Source organism: Nyctibius grandis, chromosome 6 (genome assembly GCF_013368605.1).
Source record: "Nyctibius grandis isolate bNycGra1 chromosome 6, bNycGra1.pri, whole genome shotgun sequence".
Taxonomy (NCBI): Eukaryota; Metazoa; Chordata; class Aves; order Nyctibiiformes; family Nyctibiidae; genus Nyctibius; species Nyctibius grandis.
Window position 1 is genome coordinate 63984805 of NC_090663.1, and position 27403 is coordinate 64012207.

The 27403-nt window shown below is 39.8% G+C and overlaps 1 protein-coding gene across 4 annotated transcripts in view; it reads left to right on the top strand.

Annotated features, from left to right (window-relative positions):
- The first annotated feature begins 1870 nt into the window (after positions 1-1870).
- Positions 1871-27403, top strand: part of UBA6 (ubiquitin like modifier activating enzyme 6) — a 33627-nt gene continuing 8094 nt past the window's right edge. The window contains exons 1-29 of one of the 4 annotated variants that reach the window (XM_068403688.1): positions 1871-1934; positions 2170-2347; positions 4640-4702; positions 6240-6334; positions 7162-7190; positions 7988-8082; positions 8575-8686; positions 9785-9865; positions 10420-10542; positions 12404-12527; positions 13773-13876; positions 14672-14734; positions 15766-15842; positions 16515-16581; positions 16983-17126; positions 17788-17855; positions 18119-18197; positions 18404-18484; positions 18852-18929; positions 20230-20411; positions 21002-21107; positions 22160-22249; positions 22360-22440; positions 23060-23188; positions 24098-24149; positions 24255-24318; positions 25204-25273; positions 25954-26025; positions 27202-27319. In XM_068403688.1, coding sequence (XP_068259789.1) covers positions 4662-4702; positions 6240-6334; positions 7162-7190; positions 7988-8082; positions 8575-8686; positions 9785-9865; positions 10420-10542; positions 12404-12527; positions 13773-13876; positions 14672-14734; positions 15766-15842; positions 16515-16581; positions 16983-17126; positions 17788-17855; positions 18119-18197; positions 18404-18484; positions 18852-18929; positions 20230-20411; positions 21002-21107; positions 22160-22249; positions 22360-22440; positions 23060-23188; positions 24098-24149; positions 24255-24318; positions 25204-25273; positions 25954-26025; positions 27202-27319 — 2425 coding nt within the window. In that variant the 5' untranslated portion in view covers positions 1871-1934; positions 2170-2347; positions 4640-4661. Of the gene's footprint in view, positions 1988-2169; positions 2348-4639; positions 4703-6239; positions 6335-7161; positions 7191-7987; positions 8083-8574; positions 8687-9784; positions 9866-10419; positions 10543-12403; positions 12528-13772; positions 13877-14671; positions 14735-15765; positions 15843-16514; positions 16582-16982; positions 17127-17787; positions 17856-18118; positions 18198-18403; positions 18485-18851; positions 18930-20229; positions 20412-21001; positions 21108-22159; positions 22250-22359; positions 22441-23059; positions 23189-24097; positions 24150-24254; positions 24319-25203; positions 25274-25953; positions 26026-27201; positions 27320-27403 lie in introns of all 4 variants that reach the window. The other 3 variants (XM_068403687.1, XM_068403689.1, XM_068403690.1) reach the window with 3 other exon arrangements.

Below are 27403 nucleotides of genomic sequence, written 5' to 3' on the forward strand. Positions count from 1 at the left end.
TTGAAGTGACTGGTATCTTAAAAAATGCAATAACCAGGACAGAAAGATGGTATGTAGCAGATATTTTTTAAAATTTATTTTTCACAACACATTTGATTGGCAAGTCCTTAAAAATAAGAATCGTTAGTTTAACCTTAAAAAAAAAAATGAAACAGGTTCATTTTTAAAGAAAGAAACCACAAAATTAAAGGTAAAAATCACTGACAGAGCTGAAAATTAGCAAAGTGCCAAAACTGAAGCTGATATTTTTTGCTGTCTTTAAACTTCCTTTCACTTTTTTTCCTACCCTTTATAGCTGGCAGTCCTGTTAATTCTAGTCATCAGGTATGTGCACTGCTCTTTGAAATTACTTTATTGAAATAACAGAAGTAATTTTTTCTTGTATTTTCCGATTTTTATGTATCATGTGAAAAAGCTACAAAGCAAATACCAGCCTTAAATATAAATTCCTTTGCTGGTAAGAACTGCATTCTTCATTCTGAAGAACTGAACTGTTTTCTCCCTTTATCCCATCTTTCAGTCCAGCATTTCAGCCTTCGAGTGGCCTCTAGTGGTTTTTTGAAATTTGCCCACATCTGTCTAATTATTTGTGTGTCACAAAAAACCTGTGTAGCAGACAAATAGTTTCACCATGACCCTGCCAAAGCATAGCTCGTGTTTGAACGAGCACAGTGTTGTCCAGCTGCTCTTAGTCTTTGTTACTAATTCAGTAGAAAAGCTGTATGCGTTGATGGACTGAGGTGTAAATCTTGAGGAAGACATGGAGGGGTTGCGAGAATACTGTTCATTAAAGAGAGAGAAATGCTAAAATAATGCATTGGATGCTCACAAAGAGGACAGAACTTGGGTCTTCTTGCCCCTAGAAGTTCCCCAAACCCTAATCAAGATAGCGAAAAGGCTTGGGTTTTTTTTTCCTTGTGTACTGTAGGATGCAGATAGTTGTTTATTGTTTTTTGAAAGTTACAAATATTTTTAAAATATAAGGTGACTATTCTGTATACACTGTATGCAATGACTTTTTCAGTTGTTGTACAGCAGCATGAATCCCACCCATTCTAAGATGTGTTTATGACATCAAGAAAGATTTAAACTCGTCTCACCTACCCCAGTGATTAGGGATAACGAAAGGGAAGGCAGGGTTTAAATTGAAGGGAGATTAAACTGCCTGATGGGAAGGTGGGCAGTGCTGGGATCTTAATCAGAGTCTGGGAAACAGGAGAGAAAATATTTATAGGAGGTGATGCTGAGGTGGTGGTGGAGGCAGAGGGATGGTTGCCGCTGCTTGTTTTCTCCTGGTTAAATGCCACCCGCCCCCCCCCAAAAAAAAAAAAACAACGGAAAAACGTTTCCACAAGCCTGTCTATATGCCGTGTTGGTATGGGACGTTGTACGTTGTTTTTGACCACTTTTTCCCAAATCTGCGCTCCTCTACGGCCTTGGATGCTCTCTAGCGTTTCGCAACTTTGCTCCCTAGCCCCATTTAATGAAATTTTGCCTATTTTTGAGGTAAGCAGTATCTTGCGGGCACTCTCCTGCAAGATGCGGAGACAGTTACCTCAGGAGCAAGGCTCAGAAGCGCTCTTGATCGTCTACACTGGTAACACTTGAACCTAACGGGGATGTTTGTGGTTTTTTTAACAACACAGTGTGTTACTTTTGGAGCAGAAAGTGGTGGGGTTTTTTAATGCCTTATGCCTCTCCTGTTGGGCGCTAGCTAAGCAGGTGCTGCACGCCGCCATACCGCGCCGTCCCCAGTCCGCCCGCCGCCGCCCGCTCCAGGAGGAGGCGGGCCGCCTTAGCCCGGCCCCTCACATCGGCGCAGGCGGGGAAGCGCCGTGGCACCGGCGCTGCCGTTTCCCACCCCCTTCCTGCCTCTTCTCCCGGCGCCGCCGGCAGCGCTCAGGCCTTGATCGCGACGCCAGGCCGCCGCGGTGGTGAGGGCGGGCGGCGGCGGCGGGGGACCCCTGAAGCGGGCGGCGAGTCCGGGGTAGGCCGGCCCGCCGGGTGGCGGTTCCCGGCGCCTCAGGAGCGCCCCGAGAGCCGGGGAGTCGGGGTGGGGGCTGCAGCCGATCTGGCTCTGCTGGGACCTGGGTCGGGCTGGTTTCGACGCCGGTCGGCTCTGTCTCGGTTCCCCGCTGTACATCCGAGGTGTCGTTTTTCCTCTATTAGCCCGGCTGGACAGTGGTTCTGACCGACCTGTCTCTTTGCCGACTGCACAGGGAGCCTGTGTCGACTGGAATCCGCCTCTGGAAACCCTGGGTAGGTGGGATGAATCCAGGCCTCCCCACCATCCCAGCCTGCTGAACAGCAAGTAGTTAATACTGCTTCAGCCAGCGCTGACTTGGAGGTAAGAAACACTGAAACCGGCCCACTGCTACTGCTCCTGTGGCTTTGTTCCTCTTCAGAGCATCTTAGTCCTTCTTGGTGACATGTAGTGTCTCACTTTGTCCCTGGGTTATGTAGCATAAGTAGCTGAGGCTTTAAAAAATGAAGGACATTACTTACACAGTTAAATAGAAGCCTGGTATTAAAACTGATAGTGTTGGCTTTTAAAAGGAAACAGGCAAGTGTATAAATGTCGAGCATCTGGTACGAACTAGGACATAAGGTTAGAATGGCTTTCCGCCCCGGCACTTTAACGTGCCTTTGTTTGAGACAGATTCAATACCGGTTGAACTAAAATGAGAAGTACAACGTGGATGCGGGAACACATTAAAAAAACTTTGTCCTAGAGCAACTTGACAATGGTACCACTAAGTCCTCCTTTGGAAGGAGGTGTTTTGCTGTGCCTGATGGGTACACTGGCAACAGCTCAGTGCTGTAACAGAGAATGCAGGAGGAGAACTGGGAATTGATAAATACATTGGAAGAGCCACTGTCAAACGGGTCTGTGTGATACAGGTGAAGAAGGTTCTCTTGTGGGTTGATTGCACATCCTCATTTGCAAAAGGCTGTTTGTGAGGGTACACTGATTGACATGGCTGTCAGCAACCACAGTGGAGGAAGCTGGTGTTTTTATCCTCGGGTGGATCGCCTTCCCCACCTTAGTAACACAATCTGTTTATGTTGGGCAGTCCCAGAGTGCCTGTACTGTTTGTGGAGTGTGATTATGGAGGAGCAGAACAGCTCGGGGATGGTTGCTCTGGGCCGTTGTGAGATAGCGCTGGCTTGCTTTGAGGGGAACTTCCAGTCTTTTGTTTCAGGCAGTGGCTGAAATGAAGGCTTTTACCTGACCTGGGACTGAAGTCAGTGACTCTGAGATGAGGTGTGTTGCTCTCTGGTTTGAGATCTGGGTCCTAGGATGATCTAGTAACCTTGGCATTGCTTGTCTTCAGCCCTTGTTGTGTAAGGGCACGGGAGCTGCACTGAAATGACTGAAATGATGGCGATGGAGGTGCCTCATGTAGACCGTCTTGTGTGCTAGATTATGTGTCGGAGTTAGTATCCACACTGTGGAAGAGCTTAACTGGAGAGATTTGTGGCCTGCTTTCAGTGTAACTCTGTCCCTGGCTGTGCTACTTCAGTGCTTTCTAATTCAGCCTAAAAAAATCAAAAAGACAAATTTCAAGTCAGAATGTTGTAGTCAGGCTGCAGGTGCCGCACTTCAGCAATGTTAAAATGCTTGCCAAACCCATCTGAACAGTAAATAGGAGTTAATGTTTGGGCAGGATTGCCTTGAAAGCTGTTTTAGGGTATATCTGTGCTCTCAGAGAAAAAACTCCTTACTATGTCTAGGCCTTTACTTTGCAGTTTCTTGGGAGAAAGGGTTGTCAGCCATGTCTAGTTTCCAAGGTAGTTTGTAGGGAGTTGAAATAAGATGTGTACCTTCCTAGTAGTGATGGGAACTTATGTTCTGGGTCAGACACGGGGTCTGTTTTGCTCATCCTGTACTTGGTGGCAGTCACCTGCCAGGTCCAGGAAGCACCTATTCCCAGCCTGCATAACTTAAGAAACAAGCTGCCTGGTGGAAGTTTTTTCATAATCCTAGTGCTTACTTATCACTAAGGTAAGTTAACAATGAAAAAGTCTTTGCTAATGACTGAAGACCTTAATAAGCACAAGTTATATATTTTCTTAAAATCCTATCGAACCGTTTAACTTGATGTCTTAGTTTAATGCATTAATTTAGATCTTTGGGTATTGATTTCTTCAGTTAGCTAAAACAGTAACTTCTTTGCTAAGGATTTTCAATTAATAGAAATAATTAAACATAAATAACTATTCCTAGTCATTAAGGGATCTCCTATCTTCTCTTTAAAAAAGAGCAACAATCAGGTAGATCCAAGTTAAACAGCTTGGAGCTGTTAATATAAAATGAAATTGTACTTTTAGTAAATCTAACTGTGGCAAATACAAGAAGTTAGTCTTGTGTCTCCTCAGTGGGGAAATTAATATGTCTATATTTTGAAATCATTTATTGAAGGTTTGGGGGTTCTTGTCTTCTGGCTCCTGTGCATTTTAATTACCTAGATGCTGTGGTGTTCTATAGGCTTCTTAATGTTCAAAGTGATTCCTATGTAACATCACTTTCTGTGTTTTTCACTTCTTCTATTGAAGAATTGAGTGGGGCGGGGAGGGGAGGCCAACTGTGAAATTCCATCCAGTATAACCAGATTTTTTCTTTTTGTAACCCTTCTAGTGTAAACAAATCACATTGCACCATGGCGGCAGACTCTATGGAAATTGATGATGCTTTGTATAGGTAAGAATTTCTGATTTTTAAGCGTTGCTCATGACTTTTAGCAACACTTACATTTGCAGGCAGTAATGTGAAAGACAAGACTTGAAAACTATCTACTGCTGGTTAGGTAAAGGTGAGTTTACTTGGGATGCAACTAAACACTTGCTGCTGCGTCCCTCCTTTTGTAAGGCAAAAAACTTGAAGTGTTCAGCAAGTGGAATAGGACCCACTTATTGCAAAGTTAGTGTGAGAACTGGTTGAATTGAAGATACGTTCCAGCTTTCTGTAAAACTGTTCCTTTATTGGTCTCATAACAGGTGTTTTCTGACCATTATTAGTATTTCAGCAGTAAAAAGCCTAGGTAAATACTATGGAGTTGTACGAAGTTCCAATATCAATAATGTGTGCTTTTTGGAAAACAGGAATAATACTTCTCCTATTTGTAATATGGATTTTCTTTCTGCCTTTAGCTTGTTTCCCCTTTGACAAAGTAGATGTTGCTCTCTTTCTTGTTCCTCATCTTCTTTCACTATCTTCTTTTCACCTTCCTTTTTGACATTATTTAATTTATCTCATTCATCATTTCATTTATTCCTCAGTCTTTGCCATACTTCTCTGTCCTCGTGAACATCATCAGTATCTCTGTTATCCTCCAGACTTTAGGGTGTTGGGTTTTGTGGGCTTTTTTTGGTAGATTTTTTTAAAAAATTACTTATTTTTTGTTATTATTTTTGTTTTAATTTGTTAGCTGGGAATGACTTGAGATAACTTGGCATGGCAATAGTTTAGCGAGCCTGTACTGGAACAAATGGTATCCGTGGAAAAATGTGGGATGAAAAGCTTTTCTATATATATTAAAAAAAAAATCACCTGTATGCTGAACAAGTGAGGCTTCCTTTTAATTCAGCACAATGCTTCCTGTGTTGTAGGTGTCATTTTTCTGTTTGGCACTAGTCTTATGAAAGTCATGCTTTTCCTTGGTGGAAAAGGTGGTATTTAGAACAGTTTAAGTTTAATTTTATAGCTGAAAACTTGGGAGCCTTTCAGAGCTCAGTATCTGACTACAAAAACTTCTGCACCCTCTGGTTTAAAGATTTCTGGAAAAGAAATTCTTTGGCTTGCTTATGTCTTCAATAGTTAATTCCCAAAACCTACTATTCTGAATAGGTTTTACACTGATTAAAAGTTATTTCTCATCTCTAAAACCTGGTACTGAAAAGGTCTGTACTAAATGTATTTCACTGTGTGGATTGTGAGTGCAAATATTACACTTGATGCACATTTATTTCCTAATCAGCACTATACAGTTCTGATACATGCATGTTATGTCCTGAGTTGTTTGTTGAACGGAGGGCTGGTAAATAGAACTGTGCACGTGTCAGTAGTGACACGTACTCATCTGCAGAACTTGGTATTGTGGATTAGGAACTGATTAGGATGATATAATAACTGAAAATATTTGAACTTCTTTTGAAATGACTGTGAATTCTTGACGTGCTTTCATATGCTCTTGGCTTTATTTGTATCTCGGTTTGATCTGAATTTATCTTTGCTGTAGTCGCCAGAGGTATGTTCTTGGAGACACGGCAATGCAGAAGATGGCTCAGTCCCATGTGTTCCTGAGTGGTATAGGTGGTCTTGGTGTGGAGATTGGTAAGTTAGGTAACCTTTATTTAAGCAGACACAAGTGTGTGTAAACATACTGTCCCAGAATACTTGTAAAGCTTATTTTAGATATAATAAGCATGTCTGAAGTATCCAAGTGAATTTATATGCGCATGATGCATATGAGTAACATAGCAGATGCAGGAAAAATCCCGAACTTTTCTCTAGTAGGCTTTTTACTAGAACATCATTTCAAATTTTACTTTAAAATGTGCTTCCATGGGCCAGATCGCTTTACCTAAAATCTTGTGTCTTGGGTGAAGGGTGAGGAAGTTATTCCTTTAGGCATCAGGATCAATGAATGTAATACAGGAACAGCTATAGCCTGAATTATCCCCATATAGGCAATGATGGGGTGGGAGGTAGGAGAACAGATGCAATTTGATGAAAAATGCATAACTGCCCTGGTGTAAGAGACTCCTTAACAATTTCCTATACTCTTTATGAGCAAGACTTGCCTTGGCTGGTTCTTAATTGGGCTATTACCCTTTCAGTTGGCTTTAATGGTACTCTGCACCAGATGCCAGAACAGAGTCATGGGGTTTTGCAGTTTATTGTCATTAGTGTCTCTGTAATCACGCTTATGGGATGAACAGCTGACAAATGACAAATGCAGAGAGCCTTTTTAACCTTGCTCATGTTATTCAGCATTCAGTGGTGCTGTAGAATGCTTGAGCCAAATGTAAAAGAGAACAAACCCCTAAGCTGTGAAGTTCTTAGCAATGACATACTGTTATTGTCCACCCACGTAACTATTCAATTACAGATTTGCTAGAAATCTGCAACAATCCCTCTGTCTTTTTTTTTTTTTTCAGCCAAAAATATAATTCTGGCTGGAGTAAAGGTATGTAAAACAATTCTGTTGTTGGGTATTCTTGGATGAGCAGAAGAGCGGACAACACTACTAGCTAGCTAATCTTAAGTTTCTGAAACTGTCTTTCAGTAGGAGGATTGCAAAACATTTGAGGACCTGGAGGTGAAAACTTTTGATAATCTAGATGTTCTAGTGGTACAATCTGAGCCTCATGTTGATGTCCATTGCACTCTGAAATATCTCATGTAATATTTTAGCCAGCTGCTGATCAGACATGGAATCCTTTTGTACAAAGTGGCCTCTCCTAAATGGAATGGTGTAAACTCAAAAGCCAAACTATTCAAAATATGTTATCCTATTCTGTCATCCATCAGAATCCTTTTGTGTAGACGTTAGAGTGGTTGGGTGTTTTAGTCCAACAACTGTTTTTGTGCTGCTGGGATTAATTTTGTTAGAGAGAAGCCTTTTAAAACTCTTTCTTCCAATAAAAAAACCCTTGTTTATAATTTTGGAAGTCCAGTAATTTACAGATCGCAATTGCCCCTTAATCGCATTGTGGCAAAAATCATCCTCAGTATCTAAATACTCTCATCACTGCAAGCTGGGAGGAAAATGCTTAATGAACTGCATATTCCAGATGCGTTTGTGTCTCTCAAACAGTAAGAGTTTTCTTAGAAAAGAGGTTGGAGGAGCTTATTCTTATACATGGTACAACTAAAACTGCAGTGCTAGTCCTCCAGCATTTTAAGTGGGGCTTAATCCCTCCTTTTGGGTGCTATGACCATATACACTTCTTCCAGTAAATGCTTTTTGCCCAACTTTCTTAGGCTCTTACCGTTCATGATACCAAGCAGTGCACGAAATGGGATTTGGGGATCAACTTCTTCATCCATGAAGATGATATTACCAGTCAAAGGAACAGGTTGGTGAAGACTTTGGAGTGAGGGAGGACTGAACTTGACTAGGAGTAACAGTTCCATCAGCAGCAAAAATAACAGTTCATTGTCCAAGAGCTGCTAATACATATCAAATACTTGCTAAACCCTTCCTCTGGAGTTACAGAGTACAGCGCCCAGGTTGCTATTATGGGAAGTCTAGGTTGGGACTGGAGTTCTGTCTGAGGCAAACATCTCACTTCTTGCAGTTGGGAGCTTGTAATGTAAATTTAATAACGGCGGCCAGGGTGCATTTCATCCTTGGGCTGTCTCAACCAGACCATCAGTGAGTCCTGCTGTATATTGGACAAAGCTGTTTTCCTCAGACCTGCTAGGAATTTAAGTGTGAAAAAATGAGTTGGTGATTGTTGCCAGGAGACTTCCTGAGGGACTCTCGCAGGGCATGTGTGGTATGAAATTCTGTATTGAAAATACAATTTTGTAGAAGCATAAAAAACTTGAAACTGCTGTTCTTTCAGGGCTGAGGCCACACTTCATCGTATTGCAGAACTTAATCCGTATGTCCATGTAGCAGCATCAACTGTGCCACTAGATGAAACCACAGATCTGTCTTTTCTAAAGCAGTACCAGGTATGTCACTCTTAAAGCAGTTGTATGTGGTATTTTGCTCAAACAACTTGAATTTTTTTATATAAGTAAATAAAATGAAAACAAACTTCAAAGTATGTTTTGAGATTATCTAAAGAAAGAAGTAAGGCTTGTATTTGGGCTAATGAAGTGGTCGTGCTTGTTTTGTTCAAGGCTGAAACAGTGGTTTTGTGTTCCTAGCACTTTCTTATGACACTGATTATGGAATTTACTATGACAATAAATAGCTAAGTGAGAATGCCATACAGTTTTTTGGGTTTTTTTTGTTCTTTGAAGGTGAAACTGTGACTTTCTTTGCAGCTACATAGCACAGATATTCTACATATATTTTGTGTGCTATGTTCCAGGCAGTAGAAACTCAGGGTATATAATTAGAAAGATCATTTATGTATGTGTGTATCTAATGAAACGTAAGCTCCTCTGTGGTGGAATGAAGATGTTTTCAGTTGTTCAGTCAGCTGTCTCCTGCCTGTGTGCACGGCTCAGTCTGAGTTGGGAGCTTTTGCTGTGTGGCTATCAGTTATACCTGAGCTCACCAAGTTTCCAAATGTCCCAGCTATAATAAGCCATGTATAACTGAATGGGACACAGTGCATATGCTTTGTAACCCAATACTATCCTAAACTTTAAAAGAATGCTTGCAGAAATTGTATATCTGCAATTTGATGAGCACCAGTATTTGAAGCTTGTGCAGACTTCTTAGGGTGCACTGAGTATTATTTGTATTTGTTTTGCTAACTTTAATCTTGAAATTCAAGATCTAAATTTTCTCTGAGATTATCTGTAACTGTTTTTGTAAGTGTTCTAATTAGGTTTTGAGTTTCACAGCTGCCGTAAAAAAAAAAAAGAGTGAGAATTTGCTGTTCCTGCTCTTGCTCATCTTGTTTTCAGAACTTTGGAGCAGTAACCCATCTGTTCTAATGTGTAGTGAGAAAACTGTCTCAAGACTGCTTTCTCTGTTATGTGTGGGGGAAAGCAATCAGGATACCTGAGTAACTTACTGTTAGTACTGCTTTTCCCATAGCCTGAAGATGTTGGTTGCTTTTGGTGTCTTAGATTTATTTCTGCTCTTGTTCACAGTGTGTCATATTGACTGAAGTAAGTCTGTTGCTGCAGAAGAAGATTAATGACTTCTGTCATGCTCAGCAGCCACCTATTAAGGTAATAGAAAAATAAAACACAGGAGTAATCCGTACAGTGAGCAACATGTTCTATCCAGAAATGGAGAAAGCTGGTTATGAGGTACATAGTTCTACCCAGATAGCATGTTGATGGAGCAGTATGAGTTTTGGGAGTACACTGCTGCTACTCTGTACATGTGTCTCGTGTTATCTGGATACCAGCGCAGATAACCATAGCTTGGTTCTTTAAAAGAAAAGCAACAGAGTTGTTCTGTTAAAAAAATAATTTTCGCCATTAACTCATGATTGTTCTGAAGGAACATGCTGAGACTGAATGTAACAGTGGTAGAAATGGCAGTATTTCACTGTGTATTGGTGTGATTACTGTTTTTTGTGTGTGTGTGAGTATGAAGCTCATGCAGCTTCAAAGTCTGTCATGAATACTGTGCAATATAGTTAGTGGCCTGGGCACACATGACAGGTTTCTGCCGTAGAAGTTAAACCTGCTAGCCTTGGACAAGGTTGAATGTGAGAGGTCATTCTTTTGGCTTGTGCTGTTTTAGGAATACTCATGATTTTTACTTTTTCTTGTAGTTCATCAGTGCAGATGTATATGGAATATGTTCACGTTTGTTTTGTGACTTTGGTGATGAATTTGAAGTGCTGGATACAACAGGAGAGGAGCCAAAGGAGATCTTCATTTCAAATATAACACAAGTAAGGGATAGAAGTCATTGTGCTGCTTTAATTTTTTTATAATGACTCATTTTTGGCTATGTGAGCAAGCAGAGCGTTTCACTTCACCCTACTAAGCAGCTGAAAATTAGCAGTATAGCAGAGGCAAAGGAAGTTACTTAGTTCTTGTGCCTCGATCAAAAAACAGTCAGTGATAATGTGCTAACATTGTAGAGCATACTGTTGTCTCCTGATCATTACTTACAATGTAACACCACAATATTGAGTCTTTTTTTTTTTTTTGCGAGAAAGAGAGAGAGAAATGAGGAGATGTAGAGAGAAGAGGACATAGCCTTGGTGTAGGAATAGGTTAAGTCTTCTAAGGAAGCCCTGAAATAGGCATAAAATTAGCCCTTTTTTATGAGAAACTGCAGCATGTATAGAGCAGGACTACTGGAATGATCAAGGGGATTGAGAGCCTATTTTGAAAAGAAATTTAAGGGTTTGTTTTAACCTACCAAAGCAGAGGTGACAAGAGGATATTATTGCTAATACTTTCAGTGCAGAATGTTAGAGAGGATGTCCGTTTGAGCTTGTATTATTGTTCTATAAATGGAAACGACTTTAGCTTCTTCTCTCAACTCTGGAAGTCCAGACTAGAACCTCATTCATCCAGTAGCAAGTCTTTTGTCATACCTCCAGCCTAGATGTAGTAATAACCAAACTACAAGGGGTTGTATAGCAAATTGGGTTTGATCTGAATTAAAGCTTGTGATGATTCGGGTAGCCTGTTCTTTGGTATCTTTAAAAGGGAATGGATGACTTGATTGTTTTCATAAATTACATAAAGAGTACACTGTTATGTTTCATGGCTTGTGCTGATTGCCTGCCAAGTCAAGGAATGAATATATATCTGCATATATATCCTGTGATTCATAATCTGATACTTGAGTTTAGTTGTATCTTACTTTCCTCAGTGTAAAACTGACCAGGATTACAACTCATTACCAAAAACACCATGAAGTGGTTGGTCTTGTCCTGTGGACATGGTCAAGGTGGCATTCTGTCCCTAAATCAGAGAAGGAATTTTCTCTGGTCAAGTCATGTGTCTTTCTCCATGCCACAGAGAATGTAGTCCACTGTAATTACGATTTATGCTACTTAACTGAAATCTTTCTAATATTGGGAGCTCAGGAAGACAGGCCTGGCAGGAGACAGGCCAGGCTTGCTTGCAGATCCACTGTGTTACAGCCTGAGCTTCACCACAAGGTCTTGATGAGCTGTCCTCAGACTGCAGAGGGGTCTCTGTGTGCATGGGAGGTTGGCATGACATCCTGTAACAGGATGAGATGTTGTCCGAGATTCCTGCAAGTGTAAGCATGTTTGTCAACCCCTTGAGGTAATGGCTTTCCTGTATTTAAGAATGTCCAGCTTTGTAAGCTTCCTAACTTTCAAGAATGATTTTGGGGTGTCCTTTGTAAGGAGATCAGATGGAAGGGAAGCATGGAGTAATAAGGACCATTCACAAGACTTCATTTCTTAATGTCTGTGAAAATTTCTTTGTATGTGTAGTCTATTTTTGATTTGGAAAAAGGAGATAAATTTGCTACTACTTCAGAACAATGAATTTGACTGCTAAGAACTAACAAATGCAGTTTGCTGACATGCTTAGAACTGTAAAAGGTAAAAAAGAGAAAGTCTGTGTTATGAAAACACTGTTAACTTTTTCGGTCCTGTTATTTTCAGTTTATCATAGGTAACTCCCTTGTTATGGCAGAACTGAGGTGCTAAAAGTATTAGAAGCTACAGTTTCAGTAGGCAAAACTATGTGTTTACGACAAAGTGTGACTCCTTTACACAAAACACTTTTCCTCCTTGCTAACTTTGCCATTTTTGCTTGCAGTCAAATCCTGGTATTGTCACTTGCCTTGAAAATCATCCACACAGGCTTGAAACAGGACAGTTCTTAACCTTTCGGGAAGTTAATGGAATGTCATGCTTGAATGGATCCACACACCAAATAACAGGTAAACTGTTGGTGACTCATTTGCAAGGCATTTATTTTTTGACCTGTTTTAGCTCACTGTAGGGTTAGTTACTGTAGCCAGAGGAGTGCTGGGTTGTGCAGACCTGCAGTGAGCTTGCACAAAAAAATTGCTTTCTGGTGCAAAGGTCTTCCTAGTGTTGTCTTGACTCCACTTCCATTTAGTAAAGTCTTTCCAAACTCATCTTGCTGCTTGAGGAGCAGTGGAAACTCTCAGCTAGTGGAAACTAGTTGGCAGCTTCTGAGGTTACCGTCATTAGTTTGCTGATGAAACTGTTTTGTTTTCTGGAGGGTCCCATAATGCCTGTGCTTCTGTCACAATTTTGGACTAAATTAACACCACTTTGTGTGTCACTGTTTGCCTTGTGGTTTTTTTGGTGACAATTTAAGTGTTCAGGGATGCATTGACATCACTCTGTTTCTAAGCATGCTTTTGAAATGATTCTCATGATTTATGTTTACCCTGCTTTGGTCTGCATCATGCATGTCTCAAGGCATACTACTTGGTTCCTGTTGGATGCTGAGGAATTGCCCAGTTCCCAGATGTGAATGACTGTTTGGAGCAGAAGAGAGAGCGGGTGGGTGGGTTGGTTGGTTGTTTTTAACTATTTTGTGGTCTGAGACAAAAACAGTACCCTTGAAACATGTGGTTGAGTCTGTTTTCTCTGGACCCTTTTGTTTTGCTAGTGCTCATGCTGTGTTCAGTTCCTTCCTCTTAATCACAGCCCAGCTTTTGGTTTCAGTTTTCCATGAATTAACGTTTTATATCTTCTTGCTTTATCTGAATGATGCTCCAGGTGGTATGAGAGGAAAGATGTGACTTAAATGCTCCAGCTGCCCTTTTTGATTGCCTGTTGTTCTAGTCATGGGGCTAAAATCCTACTCTGAGCAGTATACTGGACACTTCTGTGCACAGTCTAAATAAAACTGAGAGTGATTTAATTTTTGTTACAGAGCTGTAGTCATCAGAATTCTTGTTCAATCTGCTGCCACTTTAAAAAGCTTATTTCATAACACATCATGTGAAACTAATACTTCAGCCCAGAAACTGGCAGAGAGGGACTATCCTGTTAGTTATGAGGATCAGCTGTGTTTATGCTTTCAAAGCAAGGTGCACACTACAAAATTACAGCATAAAAAACATTGGCAAAACCCCACTTTATTGTGTACAGAACTGTAGTATCCAATGACACTTTTAATTATCAGTCACTGTTTATCCTCTTTTCAGTGGTGTCACCTTATTCCTTCAGCATTGGCGATACATCAGATATGGAGCCTTACTTACATGGAGGCATAGCTGTCCAAGTGAAGACTCCCAAGATGTTTTACTTTGTAAGTGTGTGCTTGACATAACCAGGTTCTTGACTGTTACTGGTCTGAGCACTGGAAGCAGAGTTCATCAGATACATGATTTGGTTACTCATGACTTGGGTTTACACTAATATTATTTGGTAAGAATAGTGATACTGATTTACTAAACCCTAAAGAAATACTTCAAAGTTACCTGCCAGTGTAGGGGAGAAAAAATAAAATTATGGGCAGCCTATCCATGTACTGCTGGGGACTCCTTGAAGGTCTACGAATATGTGGTTTCTTGGCGGCCTTCCGAGAAGAAGAGACAGTTGGATGAGTTTGTATGAGAGGGATTGCAAGCTACATGATGCTGTGTACCTTTTTGGGCCCACAGAAAACAGATCTTGACTGCCCTCAAACATTCTTCTGAAAAGCTGGGAGCGAGGACCAGCTGCTTCTGATATGAGAATGCACAGCTCAGTATCTTGTCTCTGTGAAGCAGTAGCTTCCTATTCTTCCTGAGTGGAGAAGCTCTACAAGCAAACAGCCAGTTGCATGTAAAAATCTCTGGTAGCCAACCTCAGAGCAGTTTGAGATGCATCCTGCCACTAGGATGTGAAACACCTCTCTGACCATTTTTGATTGACAAAACTTGCAGTAGATTATTATTTTATGCATCTTTTGTGGCATTAATAGTGGAGAGAGTAATAGCAACGCTAGTAAGAAAGGATATTTGGTTCTTAGTCTCTCCAGGAAGAGTATTGTTTTGTCATGTAGCAATGACTGTCGTGTCCTTAAGTGAGTGTGGTGTTGTCATGAATTCTGTTTTTCCAGGAACGGTTGGAGAAGCAGATAACAAATCCGTTATGCCTTGTTGCGGATTTTAGCAAGCCTGAGGTAATTAGCATGTGGGGATTTGGGCGTAAGTGCTTTGATGTTAAAACAATGTTAATGTTAAAACATGGAATGTAATCTGCAGTTGTATGTGTAGAACAATATAATTTCCTAACTCTGTTCTGTAGTAGTTAAAGATGAGCTTAAAGTGTGAAATAAGTTTGTGTGGTCACACAGAATATGCATTATGGTTTATATCACCGTAGAGGCTTGTTTTCCATGATTTGCACCAAGTATATTGTAAATGCATAGCTCAGCCACCTCTGCTGTTTAAAATCTCAGTTCTCAGAGTGTAAATTTTACAAGTGACACAATGATTTTCCCTATATTTAATGATGTTTGGTTGGTAAAAATCACATGGGCATCAAAGCTGGGATAATCAGAAAAAGTTGATCATAGGTTGGTTGGAGACTGAAGTTAACAGTGTAAGAATACATTTTTTTTTCCTTTGAAAAAAAGATTCAGAGGTATTTTTAAAATCTGAGAGGAAGCGAGTGGTATTTGCCTCTACCACAATTTTAGTTAAATGTTACGGACATGCAAGGCATGTAAGTCTTGGGCTCATTAAAATCTTAAACTAAAAAATGTTGATCTAATGATTTTTTTGTTTGTTTGATAACATAAGGTCTTGACTTGCCTGTTCACATTTTCTACTTTTGACCCTTAATGCGGGGCTTTGGTATTGATGTTTGGCAAAATGCAATGCATTCTAATGTCTAGTTAAAAGAAGATTTTCCAATTTCAGGACTTAATTCTTTTGGGGACTCTTTAGGTGGACTTAGTTGAAGTGGGTCCTGAATGTGTGTGAAGAGTATTGCATTATTACTGAGTAATACTTTATAATCCCAGTTTGTGAAAACATTAGTGTAGGGCATCTCAAATTCACTTTTTAACTCTATTTAAAAACCTTTTTGGAGCGGTATGGTTAAGAGACAAGGAAGTGAAATGGTAACAGAAGAGTTCAAATAATTGCTTTTGTTTCCTTCAGTTTTCTCAAGTTTGTAACTGATCAACAGCTGTTGTTGTCTTAACAGGCACCTTTCCAGATCCATGTTGCCATGCTTGCCTTGAACCACTTCCAGGAGAATTTTGGTCGTGGACCGAACATTGGGTAATGCAGCAGTCTTGTGTTTGCCAAGCCTTGAATCAGACAGATCTCTTCTTTTATTGTAGTTACTGGTTTGATGTACAGTCGAGTACCTTGTCTGTCTGGTACTTAATAGATGATACAGAACTAAAAAGTTGAAATCTAGATGAAAAATGTTACCTAATGCATGTCAGGGTTTGTAACAGGGCTTTCCCAATATAGCAGTGGCACTTTCTGGGCCCGGGTAGACAGAAAATCCTTCTGGAGGAAGTCTTTCTCTGTTCCAGTTTTTTCACATTGTGGGGTTAATATGGAAAAGTTACTTCAGTGATTCCTGAATTGTCCTGTAGCTTATAGATTTAAAGAAAAAAAAAGTATGAAGTGTTTGTTTTTCATTTTCAGAATGTTTTTTTCAGCTGTAGTTCTTGATGTGCATAATTTTGAGTTAAATGAGACAAAACTACTTACAAAGTGTAAATCTTAAGACTGGACTTGCGCACGGGCTTCTCCACTGAGACTCCTGTTCTTGAGCTAACCATAACATTTAGAAGTGCACCTTTAATGCTCACGGTTAAAACCAATATAAATTTCCAAACTCTTCCTACTGCATCCAGTGCTTTTTTCTTCATTGATTGTGTTTCTAGAAGGACTCTGGAATGTTTAAGTGATCATTATTGTTTCTAACCTGGTGTCTAGATGCCTTCAGGATGCTGAGGAAATGCTGAAAATAGCCGTGTCTATAAGTGAAACACTGGAAAACAAAGTAAGGAATTATCATCACTATGAGTCATTTTTGATGCGCTCATTTACTTGCCTAAAGGTCATGCTTTAGTTGTTGGCCCTTGTTCTGGTCTTTGTATCCATCTTTAGATGGATCAGCTGGCTTTCCAAAGGCCAGGAGAGGAAACAGTATGGTGTTTCAGCACGGGTGCAAGCTGACATGAAGGCTGAATCCTGTGGCTATGTGAATCCAGTTTTTAGATAAATGCCATATTACAAGCACGGGGTATACAGTTGGATCTGTCTTGGCTGCAAACCTCTTTGCTACTTAGAGGGAAATAATTTGTGTGTTTTTTACTGAAGAACAATAATGTGTCACACTGTCAAGCACTGACTTGCTCAATTGAAGGGATAAATCGGTTGTTATTATGTATTATTTTTCAGCCTCAGGTGAATGGAGATATGGTGAAATGGCTGTCTAGGACAGCTCAGGGATTTCTATCTCCTCTGGCTGCAGCAGTGGGTGGTGTTGCTAGCCAGGAAGTCTTGAAAGCAGTGACAGGAAAGTTTTCTCCGTTGCAGCAGTGGGTAAGGCTGTCTTTGCTTTTGGATCTTTATTTTGACAGTGATGTTATGAATGTATGGTTGTGTGTAAATGCTGTATGATCAAAATAGCCTGAACAACTTCTATAACAGGGGGGAAAAAAAAAGACTTGATACTGAATTTAGGAAAAAATGTATTTTTTTATGTGCACAATAAAAGTGCAGCCAGTTTTAGTTAAAATTTTTGTATTTTAGGTTCAGACATCACATTCTTTTTTCCCACAAGCAAGGAGAGCATTAGCCTGTCAGAACATGGCTGCAAAGGGGTGATACAGTCCAGATGCCAGCTTAAGCTACTGTACATAAGAGCAGTGCTTTCAGACTCTCAGGATAAGTGTCAGAATAAAGTTAGATTTAAAAACTTCACAGTCTAATTTGGAGGGGTAACATGCCCGTCAGAAGTCAAAAGCTTGCGGCTCACGTTTCAATGAGCTTTTTTTCCCCTCTGTGTCCAGGTGCTTTTCCTGTCCACTAGAATTGTGAAGTGAACTGTAGGGAACTGCATGCTGTATAGTCTTCCGCTGACAGTAAAAACCTAGTCCTTCTAAATTTCTAGACTCTGTTGTACATAGAAAACTTTTACTTTTTTTTGAAATGAAAATAACATGAATGTGTTTGACAGATTTTTATTGTTTTTTTTTTACAGCTATATCTAGATATGTTAGACATTGTGACACCTCTAGAAAAGATGGGCTCTGAGGAATTTCTCCCACGGTAAATATAACTACAATCTGCTGTTTTATGTACTTTTCACATCTGAGTCTCAAGCAGGCACAGTTTATGTCTTTTAGAGTTAGTTCAGTGCCATTTGCTGGAGGGACAGGTTTGGAGTTGAGAATGTGTCCTGTTTGAGCATGGGAGGAATAGTAATTATGAGGGACTCGGTGTGATTTTCTTGTCATGTCAAAGTGCAGTTTGGCATCAATGATACTGCTGTGATAAACGGTCTTTTGCTTTTGTCTCCTATGCCTGCATAGGGGAGATAGGTATGATGCCTTGAGGGCTTGTATTGGAGACTCTCTGTGCCAGAAACTGCATGATTTGAATGTTTTCTTGGTGAGTATGACTGACACTGTTACACTTTTTTGCAAACGCTTTGTCAATACAGCTGCTGTCCACTGTCTTCAAAATAATGAGAGCAGTCCTGATGATGTGTGCCACTGCAGAATGAATGGTCCAAAATTGTAATGGGACTTGTCTATTATACTTGTCTTCATGGTTTTCACTTACGTTTCTGACGCTAAAAATGTCATTTTCTTCAGGTTGGCTGTGGAGCGATAGGCTGTGAAATGCTAAAAAACTTTGCACTTCTTGGTGTCGGTACTGGGCAACACAAAGGATTGGTAAGTCACCTGTTAACTTTGCTTATTAAAAGGTAATGTGACAGGAATAATTAAATAATTAGACTGCTTAAAAATGTTAAAAGTCTAAGCCTTATTTCAGGTTGATCTCTGCGCAGAGGGTAAAATGGCCTCAGGATGGAGTAGAAGTAGCGTGGAATTAGAAGCAGAACACACTTGGAGCAATCTTGCTGTATTTTGATTTTAAAAGAAAATTTAATCAGTCACTATAGGCAGAGCTGTTAGCCACAGTGGATGCCAACAGAGTGCTTTGTTTTGACAAGTTTCTGTAGAGATTTCATCAAGATTATTGCTCAGTGCTACTCTTAAATTGTAACTTCAGCTTTTGCTTTTGCCCCTTCTGTCTTAGGTTACAATTACAGATCCAGACTTGATAGAGAAATCCAACCTGAACAGGCAGTTTCTTTTTCGACCTCATCACATACAGGTAGGCTTCCTTGTTCAGTAAACTTTCTGGACTTACTGTTCTGTTTCCCTGTCCTGTGTCCCCACTGAGAGCTGAACTTGTGAGTGTATGTACTTCTGTCCAGAAAAGACTTAAAGGCTGTAATGAAATCCAGTATCTTTTAAAACAATACCTAGAACTAGGTTGGCATCCCACTTATCACTAGTTATCAGTTGAGTAAAATTGTCTGGTCTGATCTTAATTTGTACTGGTGTCTTTGACTAATGAAATCTCTCGAACTTGAAAATTGAGTAAGGAAAGCTGTATTGCATAAGAAGCTGCCATGGTTTAATATGCTGGAAATGCTTTACTATACCACTGAAATTCAGGGAGAATAAAACAAAACAACAAAAAATAGACAGCACTGGCAGAAGTATTCTCAGTAGAAGAGCTACTGCTAATGGAACATGACCAAAGTTGCTATCTTCTGACTTATTCAGTCTTCATTAAGCTGGTAAACAGCTTGACAAAAAAACATGTACATTCAGTAAATGCATAATACAGAAATTGTTAATTCCTTAGAAGCAGAGAGAATATCCCTGTATTTGCAAACACAGCACAAAATAAAAAAAGTGGCTCAGATCTTGACAGCATGGGGAAAAGGGATTCCCCTGTGCAAAACCCAGCAGCTGAATTTTCTGCCTCCTGTTAGTCTAGCAAATCTGGGAACAGATTATGTTTTGGATGGATAGATAAATAGGAAGGTGAACTCTGCAAGCTTTCGGAAGCTTGTCTGTCTTGAGTTGTGCTGTTCTAAGTGCTGGTCCCTAGATAATTGCATGTAGTGTGGCTAGAAGTGTCAGGTAGGTTAAGAACTCTATTTCAGTTAAGCTTCTGAAATTGGCTCCGTGTGGAATGCCTGGCAGTAATGTGATTATTCACAGGTGTTTGATGCCTGTGCTGCATAGAAATAGTCACAGTAACTAATGGGTTTGTCCTCTGGCAGTCATGAACTGCTTTCTTATGGCATTTTGAGAGCATGAAAGGCAGCACATGGCATCAGTTTCAGTTACTCAATACACTTCTGCTGCATCATTTAAGCACTTCCACCTTGTGGTCTCTCACACACTACTTTAAATAAAACTAAACATAAGACTAGCTTAATAAGATATTTATTAGTGAGGGAGGTATATGGTTAAAGAATTTCCTTTATTGTGTGTTTTGCATGCTAACATTTCTGTCAGTGAATTGTTGTCTGACCGGCAAATGAAGTTGATACTTCTGCGTCCCAGATGTTCTTTATCGGAATATTGTTGATATGTATACGTGTTTATACTTTCAGAAACCTAAAAGCTATACTGCAGCAGAAGCAACTCTGAACATCAATCCTTACTTAAAGATCGACTCATATATTAATAAAGTTTGTCCAGCCACTGAGAACACTTACAGTGATGAATTCTATACCAAGCAAGATGTGATTGTAACCGCTTTGGACAATGTTGAGGCAAGGAGATACATTGATAGGTAGGTTGTGGAAAGGAAGTGAGGACTGCTTTTCACGTTCTTATGTGAAGTCTGCTTTTCTGTTCTTGATCTTCCTGATCTGCAGCTAGCTATAAGATCTGATAGCAAATTGCTCACACTTGTCTGGCTCCTTTATAGGGATGCTAGCTGCTGGGGAGGAAGGGGTTTACAGTTGTGGAGGAAACCAACTCTGCGGTTGTGCTGCTGCTAGTGTTCACATGGCAGAGAGCTTTGGAGCGAGTTCTTGGAAATTACTAGCTGTCAGGGTCTGATGAAGGGGAGAATACTGTGGCAGTCTTAAGGTTGAATTATTTATGCATAAGAATATGTATTTAAACTTATAAGTAGGGACGTTTACATTTAAAAAGAATGACTAATGCTCCTAATCCAGGTAGGCTCAGGTTTATTGTATCCTGATCTAACTTGAAATAGCTCTTCTTATTTAATCTCCTCTTTTCCCAAGTTTGGTGTAAGCTTTCCACTCATCTGAAAATGCTTGGAGTCATTTCTGGTTACACTCCGGTAATGTCTGCAAGACAAGAGTGTAGTGATTACGCTGTATTCTGATAGTCTGTGTCTTTCCATGTCAGTCGTTGTGTAGCAAACCTGCGTCCTCTTATAGACTCTGGGACTATGGGAACGAAAGGACACACAGAAGTTATCGTGCCCCATCTGACAGAGTCCTATAATAGTCACGTAAGTGTTTTAAGACCATTGCTTACCTTCTGTAGCAAGTCCCATAATGCCCTCCAATTCTTCAATTATTTATGTAGTATCTGTCTAAAATAAGTGGCCTATTTGAGTTGCTGAAGATCAGTACTATTAGGAAATAATTACTTACTTTTTTTCTGAAGAAAAGCTCACAGGAAATAAAATTGGAGCAGACTGGAGATGCCGTGTCTGCTACCTAACTGATGATTACACCTAGGCCAATAGTTAAAAGCAACTACTCTATGAATCATGAAACACAAGCTTTGGAAAAAGTCCTGATTCTGAAGTGTTTCCAAGGGACTGACTTTTTTTCTTTTCCCGTTGAAAACTCCCTTCTAAATAAGAATCTAGTCCCACAATGGCATTGCAAACTGGTTTTGTACTTGTGGATTTCTTTCTTAGAACTGCTTTCTGCCTGCTCATTCTGTTCTTGGTGACTATCACCTCCAGAGGCAGGTAGGAGAAACACAAGCCTTTGTAGTAGGAATGAGTCTGCCAGTTTCTACAAGCATTCGTGTGACAGTTTTTTGAATGGGGAAAGGTGAAATGAACCTTCAAACTCTTGCAGTATCCCTCTAAGTGCTTGTGAAACTGCCTTTACAAGGTAGAAGTTCACTAGTTGAGAACACCATGAAATGGTGCCACATGGACACAGAGATAGGATTTTGAGCATCCTAATAGTTTTGCTAGGGTCCACAAAGAGAGAAGTCTTTTTGGCCTTGAGTGAAAGGGCATATTTCATGTTGAGAGTGTGTGTGAATGGAAACTGCACATCTTGGAAAAGCTGGCTGGCAGTTTCTTCTGCTGTTTGTGTTTTAGAGTTAGGTTTTGCTTTCCAGTGTTGAGCTTAGTCTATTCTTCATAAACAGGAAGTGATATGTTAGTGTTCATAAAACAAATTTTGTTCTAAGCATAAATAAGCCACCTTGTATTTTATAACAGTGGAGTTTTAAACTTATATAGTCTAGAAATTCTTGGTGCTATTATTAGCAATAAACTTTAAGCCTGCGTTTACACACAACTCTCCTTAATTACAGCGGGATCCACCAGAAGAAGAAATACCTTTTTGCACCTTGAAGTCTTTCCCAGCTGCCATTGAGCATACGATACAGTGGGCAAGAGATAAGGTAAGGGAATAAGCTTACTGGTTTTCAGCATAACTTAATGTGTATTTGGAAAGGTGAGGGATCTGATATACTTCTTGCAAAATGCCATATTTGTTTTTTCTATTTTCTAGTTTGAAAGTTCATTTTCTCACAAGCCGTCATTGTTTAACAAATTCTGGCAAACCTATCCATCTGCGGAAGAAGTTTTACAGGTAGGGGAATGTTGCCACGGTAAAATACAAGGTTTAAACTAATGGTTTATGGATTTTGTTTCTATTTAAGTTCAGTGAGATTTGGGTTATTTTCTGATTTTATTCAGAAAACCTGAACACTTATTTGTCCAAGTCATTAGTTGATCTTTCACGGGAACAGTATTTCTGTTGTGTCTCATAATTAAGAGCCAAAGTCTTATGCCTGGGCTGCTTCTCTAGCTCATGTGTGCTCTGTATGTGATGTAGAAATATCAGAAATACTGAGGCACTGCTAGCGAGTGTATAGTAGATGTGACACTGATGTGCAACCAGATGGGAAAAATGAAGAGAAGACTTAGCTTCAAGTGAATTCCACTATGTAATAAATTAGACTCAATTGCTTAATATCTTTTCTTGTGAGTCTGTAATGGCCTATGGTCCATATGGTTGGGTGGAAATAAATCAAGTAGACCACAGCACCTGGGGAAAAACCCAGTGGAGAGGGTCACATAAAGGATAATATTTCACAAATTGACCCTCTGTTTCCTTTTGCCTATAACTTAATTAAAAACATCGTTACTGTTTGGCTGGACTGGGGAGAATCTTGTGTATTTTAACATTTTTATATTTCCTTCTCTAGAGAATAAAATCAGGGGAGAGCTTAGAAGGCTGTTTTCATGTTATTAAAACACTCAGTAGAAGACCCCGAAGTTGGACTCAGTGTGTGGAACTAGCAAGAGTAAAATTTGAGAAGTATTTTAGCCATAAGGTAGGCAAGACCTGGAAATGAGGTGGCGCTAGACTGATGAGGATGTTAGAAAACTTGGTTGCCCTAATAACTAGGTGTCCAAGTCTTTGCACTCACTTCTATCTCTTCTTTATAAATAACGAACTGTACTTGAAACTTTGAGTGCTTTTAAGTCTGGTTTATTAACTCACTCCTAGTGGCTCTGTTCAGTAGTCTCCATGCAGTTTTCTTGGCATTTTTCCAGCTGACTAGGTATTGTGTTTTCCCAGAGCGGTGGGATTATCAGTTGTCTTTTCCTAAGGACAGTGGCTTTTTGTTTCCCCCACTAAAGTTTTGTTACTGAACTCATCTTCATATCCCTGATTTTCTCAAAGGTGTCACAGAAAGGTTGGCTGAAATTAGAGCCAGTCGTTCTGAGAATCTGGTCCACAGTGTTGCTTCAAGTGTGTGTGTGTAATTTTGTAGGAAACATGTGATGATGATGATGATGTGTGTTAATAAACATAACATATATTTGTGTGTATGGAAGCCCTGGTGGTAGTTGTCACATTGAGAAAATATTGCATTCCCAATTTTGAATTGGTATGCAAGAATCCTAAAGTGACAACAGGGTTAGGGGAACGCTTTGCTTGTTGGATTAAGTGTCTTGCTTGGACTTTGGACAGATGAGGTGACATTGTCGTCTTTGTCCTGTGAATGAATGGGCAAGTCACTCTGTCTAGTAGTACTTGTGTCTTTAAGCTCTTCATCTTGATACAGGCATCTTAAATTTTCTTAACTCTTTAAATTACTTCAACTACGTATTGGAGTGTCTTAAAAGCTGTATCGTATCAAGATTTCACATTGTTACTAAAAAGAAGGCTTAATTTAATGTGGTCATGTCAATCTGTATATGACAAATTACTAAAGCTACTTTGGCTTTTCCTCTAGGCTCTTCAGCTCCTTCATTCATTTCCCCTTGATACACGATTAAAAGACGGAAGTAAGTACAAATGCCTCTTTGTGCCTGTTGTGAATTCATGGCGTACATCATGCGTTGCTGTTCATATTTCCTTAGGATTTCATCTTAAGTCTGTCTTCCCACCAGGTTTGTTTTGGCAATCACCAAAGAGACCACCTTTCCCAGTGAAGTTTGAATTTAATGATCCTTTGTAAGTATGGTACTTCCACTGATGTGTTTTATAGTGTCACCTATAAAAACTCAGCTACAGCAGAAAGTACAAGGCAATGACTTTATAGCACTAGAAGTTGGACTGGTACTTGATAGGTACCAGTGCATAGTCTTACGCTGTGGCAGATTCGGTGAGCTGTCTCATACTTTCACTGCAGGTAATTTAACTTTCACTGACATAGGACTGGAGGGTGCTGTGGGAAGTTCTGACAACATCTGATGTGAAATGGCTTAGAACAACCCATTTCATTTCCTGTGTGACTTTACTGAGTTGTTGCTGTTGTACACTCTTGCCCCCATCTGCCCACATCATGAAATGCAGGATGTGCCACATTTTGACTACCTAAAATGACCCAGTGGAGGGACCCCTTTTCTTCTTCATCACAATTGGGTCTGATCTAGATGGCTTGAGTATTAAAGATAATTTTAAAAATTGATGTGGTTGAAGGATTTAAAAGCCTTTATCTTCTGCATATCTACACCTGCTTTGAGAAACTATCCGGATTGCCATTTTTAGTTTGGGTGAAAACTGAGATCATGGCAAATATCAAAGTATTTCTGAGGTGAATGTTTTTATTATCATATTGATGTCATGTGAGCATTTGTAGTTGTTTTCTTGACTGAAGAGGTTAAGGAAATATAGTTTTAATTAAATAAATCTTCACTCATCAAAGTTTGCTTAGTTTTGAGGAGGACTTCTGAGTCTCTCAATCTGTCATCTGTTTTGGACTGTGTGCACTGAAGGGTGGAAATTCTGTTTCTCTGTGTGTATTTTCAAGATCTCTTTGAATATGATTGCAAACCTTTGGGCAACTGAAGTAAAAACCCAACCAAACAAAAATAATTATCTTCCCCTTTTCTTCAGGCACTATGGTTTCATTGTGAGTGCAGCAAAACTCTTTGCAACAGTATACTGTGTTCCTTTCACAGAAAAGGTAATCCGTATGGTAACAATGTTCCCATCGCGTAACTTGGATGTATGTGTTCAGTTTTGGCCTGATGTCCAGTTGCCAATTCTTTCCAAGAACTGATTGAAGTGATTCTTAAAGTAATCTATCCTTCAGCACTGGCTGTTCAGCAACTGCTTACATTTAGTCTTCTTTATTTAAATCCCTAACCTGGAGAAGACATGAATAGTGTATTGGGTATTTTCAGTAAGCACTGAACTTGAGAATTCTTATTTTGATGGACCTGTTTCCTGCACAATGTAATAACTGAACTGAAAGATCTGTCTAAGGCATTTTTAAAATTAAGTGTCTTAGCTATGGTCTAGGAGTTTTACTTTTTACTACTCACAGCTCTGTGTTGCTTATCCTTTGTTTTTCTTGTTACCCTTTTTTTTTTTTCTAATTAGATCTTCCTGTAAGTCATGTTTACACTTCAGTTCTGTTCAGTTTTCAAGTGCTAGGCATTTCACACCACTCTCGTTCGCTGTGGCAACTGAAACGTTGCTTGGTGTTTCAATGATGATGTTTCATTGAAACGTCATTGAATATTTGTGGGATTATTTGGTTTCGGTATTCTTTGAAATGCTACTGTATATACAGTCTTTTCGTGGGGGCCTTTTTGAGTTAATGTGAATTAAAATAATTGTTTTTCTTCAAAACCATAACAGGATTTGTCAGAGGAAACTATTTTGAAGATTACTTCAGCTGTGAAGGTACCAGAGTTCAGACCTTCAAACAAAGTAAGTGTGATATTTAGTTTAAAGAAAAAAAAAATTCCACAGGCAGTGTCCCACATCTCCAACTACTTCTTGCATTGATGCTGATGAGAAATAAACACAAATTAAAATGTCTTTTGGGGAAACAAGAGTGTGGCATACAGGGCTGCTTTAACTTGATATAGCTAAGGTATCTATGTACCAGATGCTAAATGCAAGATGTGGGGTTTTTTTGTGTTTTGCAATTGATTTGTTGTAGCACCATTTTCCATGCATGAGTGTGATTGTAAGTCTGCAAGCTTTTTTTTTCCTAAGTAGTAAAATTTTACTTGAAAGAAACTTAAAAGCAATCCAAGACTAGTGTCAATTTGTTACTCCTTTCTAGGTAATATAAAGGAAGTGTCATTACTTTTATGTTTATTTTTTAAGTGTTAACTTCAAAACAGCTTAAGCGTTATTGTGCAGTGGCTAACATTTGTCATCATTTAAAATTAGCAAATATTCCAGGGTGTTTTCTTATTTTCTTGCTCAGTGTTAACACTTGTCTCATGAATGCTTGCCTTGGGAGACAAAACCAATATTTTGACTTGGAGTCACAGAATGGTTGAGGTTGGAAGGAACCTCTGGAGACCGCCTAGTCCAATCCCCTGGCTCAAGCAGGGGCAGCTAGAGCAGGTCATCAAGGACTGTGTCCCATCAGGTTTTGAATATCTCTCAGGATGGAGACTCCACAGCCTCTCTCTGTTACCTGTGCCAGTATCCAACCGTTGTCACAGTTTTGGTGGGGGTTTTTTGTTTGTTTTTTCTTTCAAGTATTTTCTTATGTTTCTTATGGAATTTTACATGCTTCAGTCTGTGCCTATAGCCCCTTATCCTGTCACTGGGCACCAGTGAAAAGGATCTCCCTCTGCTTTCTGTACTTTCCCCCCATCAGATATTTATACACATTGATAAGATTCCACTGAGCCTTCTCTCCTTCAGGCTGAACTGCCCCAACTCTTTCAGCTCCTCCTCGTATGAGAGATGCTCCAACCCTTTAATGATCTTTGTGGCCTTTGGCTGGACTTGCTATAGTAACTGTATGTCTCTCTTGAACTGGGGAGGAAGGTCTGCAGGGAAGACAGGAAATCTAGTACACTTCACACTTGTGCTGTACAAAGTTCATGTATTTTATTACTCAAGCACTGCACATGCTTGCAGGTTGTACAGACTGATGAAACTGCAAGAAAACCAGATCATATTCCAGTCAGCAGTGAGGATGAAAGAAATGCTATTTTCCAGCTGGAGAAGTCTATACTATCCAATGAAGCTCTGGAAAGTGAGTAGTGCAAACTAGCTTCATACCTTAGTAATATCTTGCAGTTGCACTGCCAGTAGCATGACATTCAGGTCTTTGGATAAA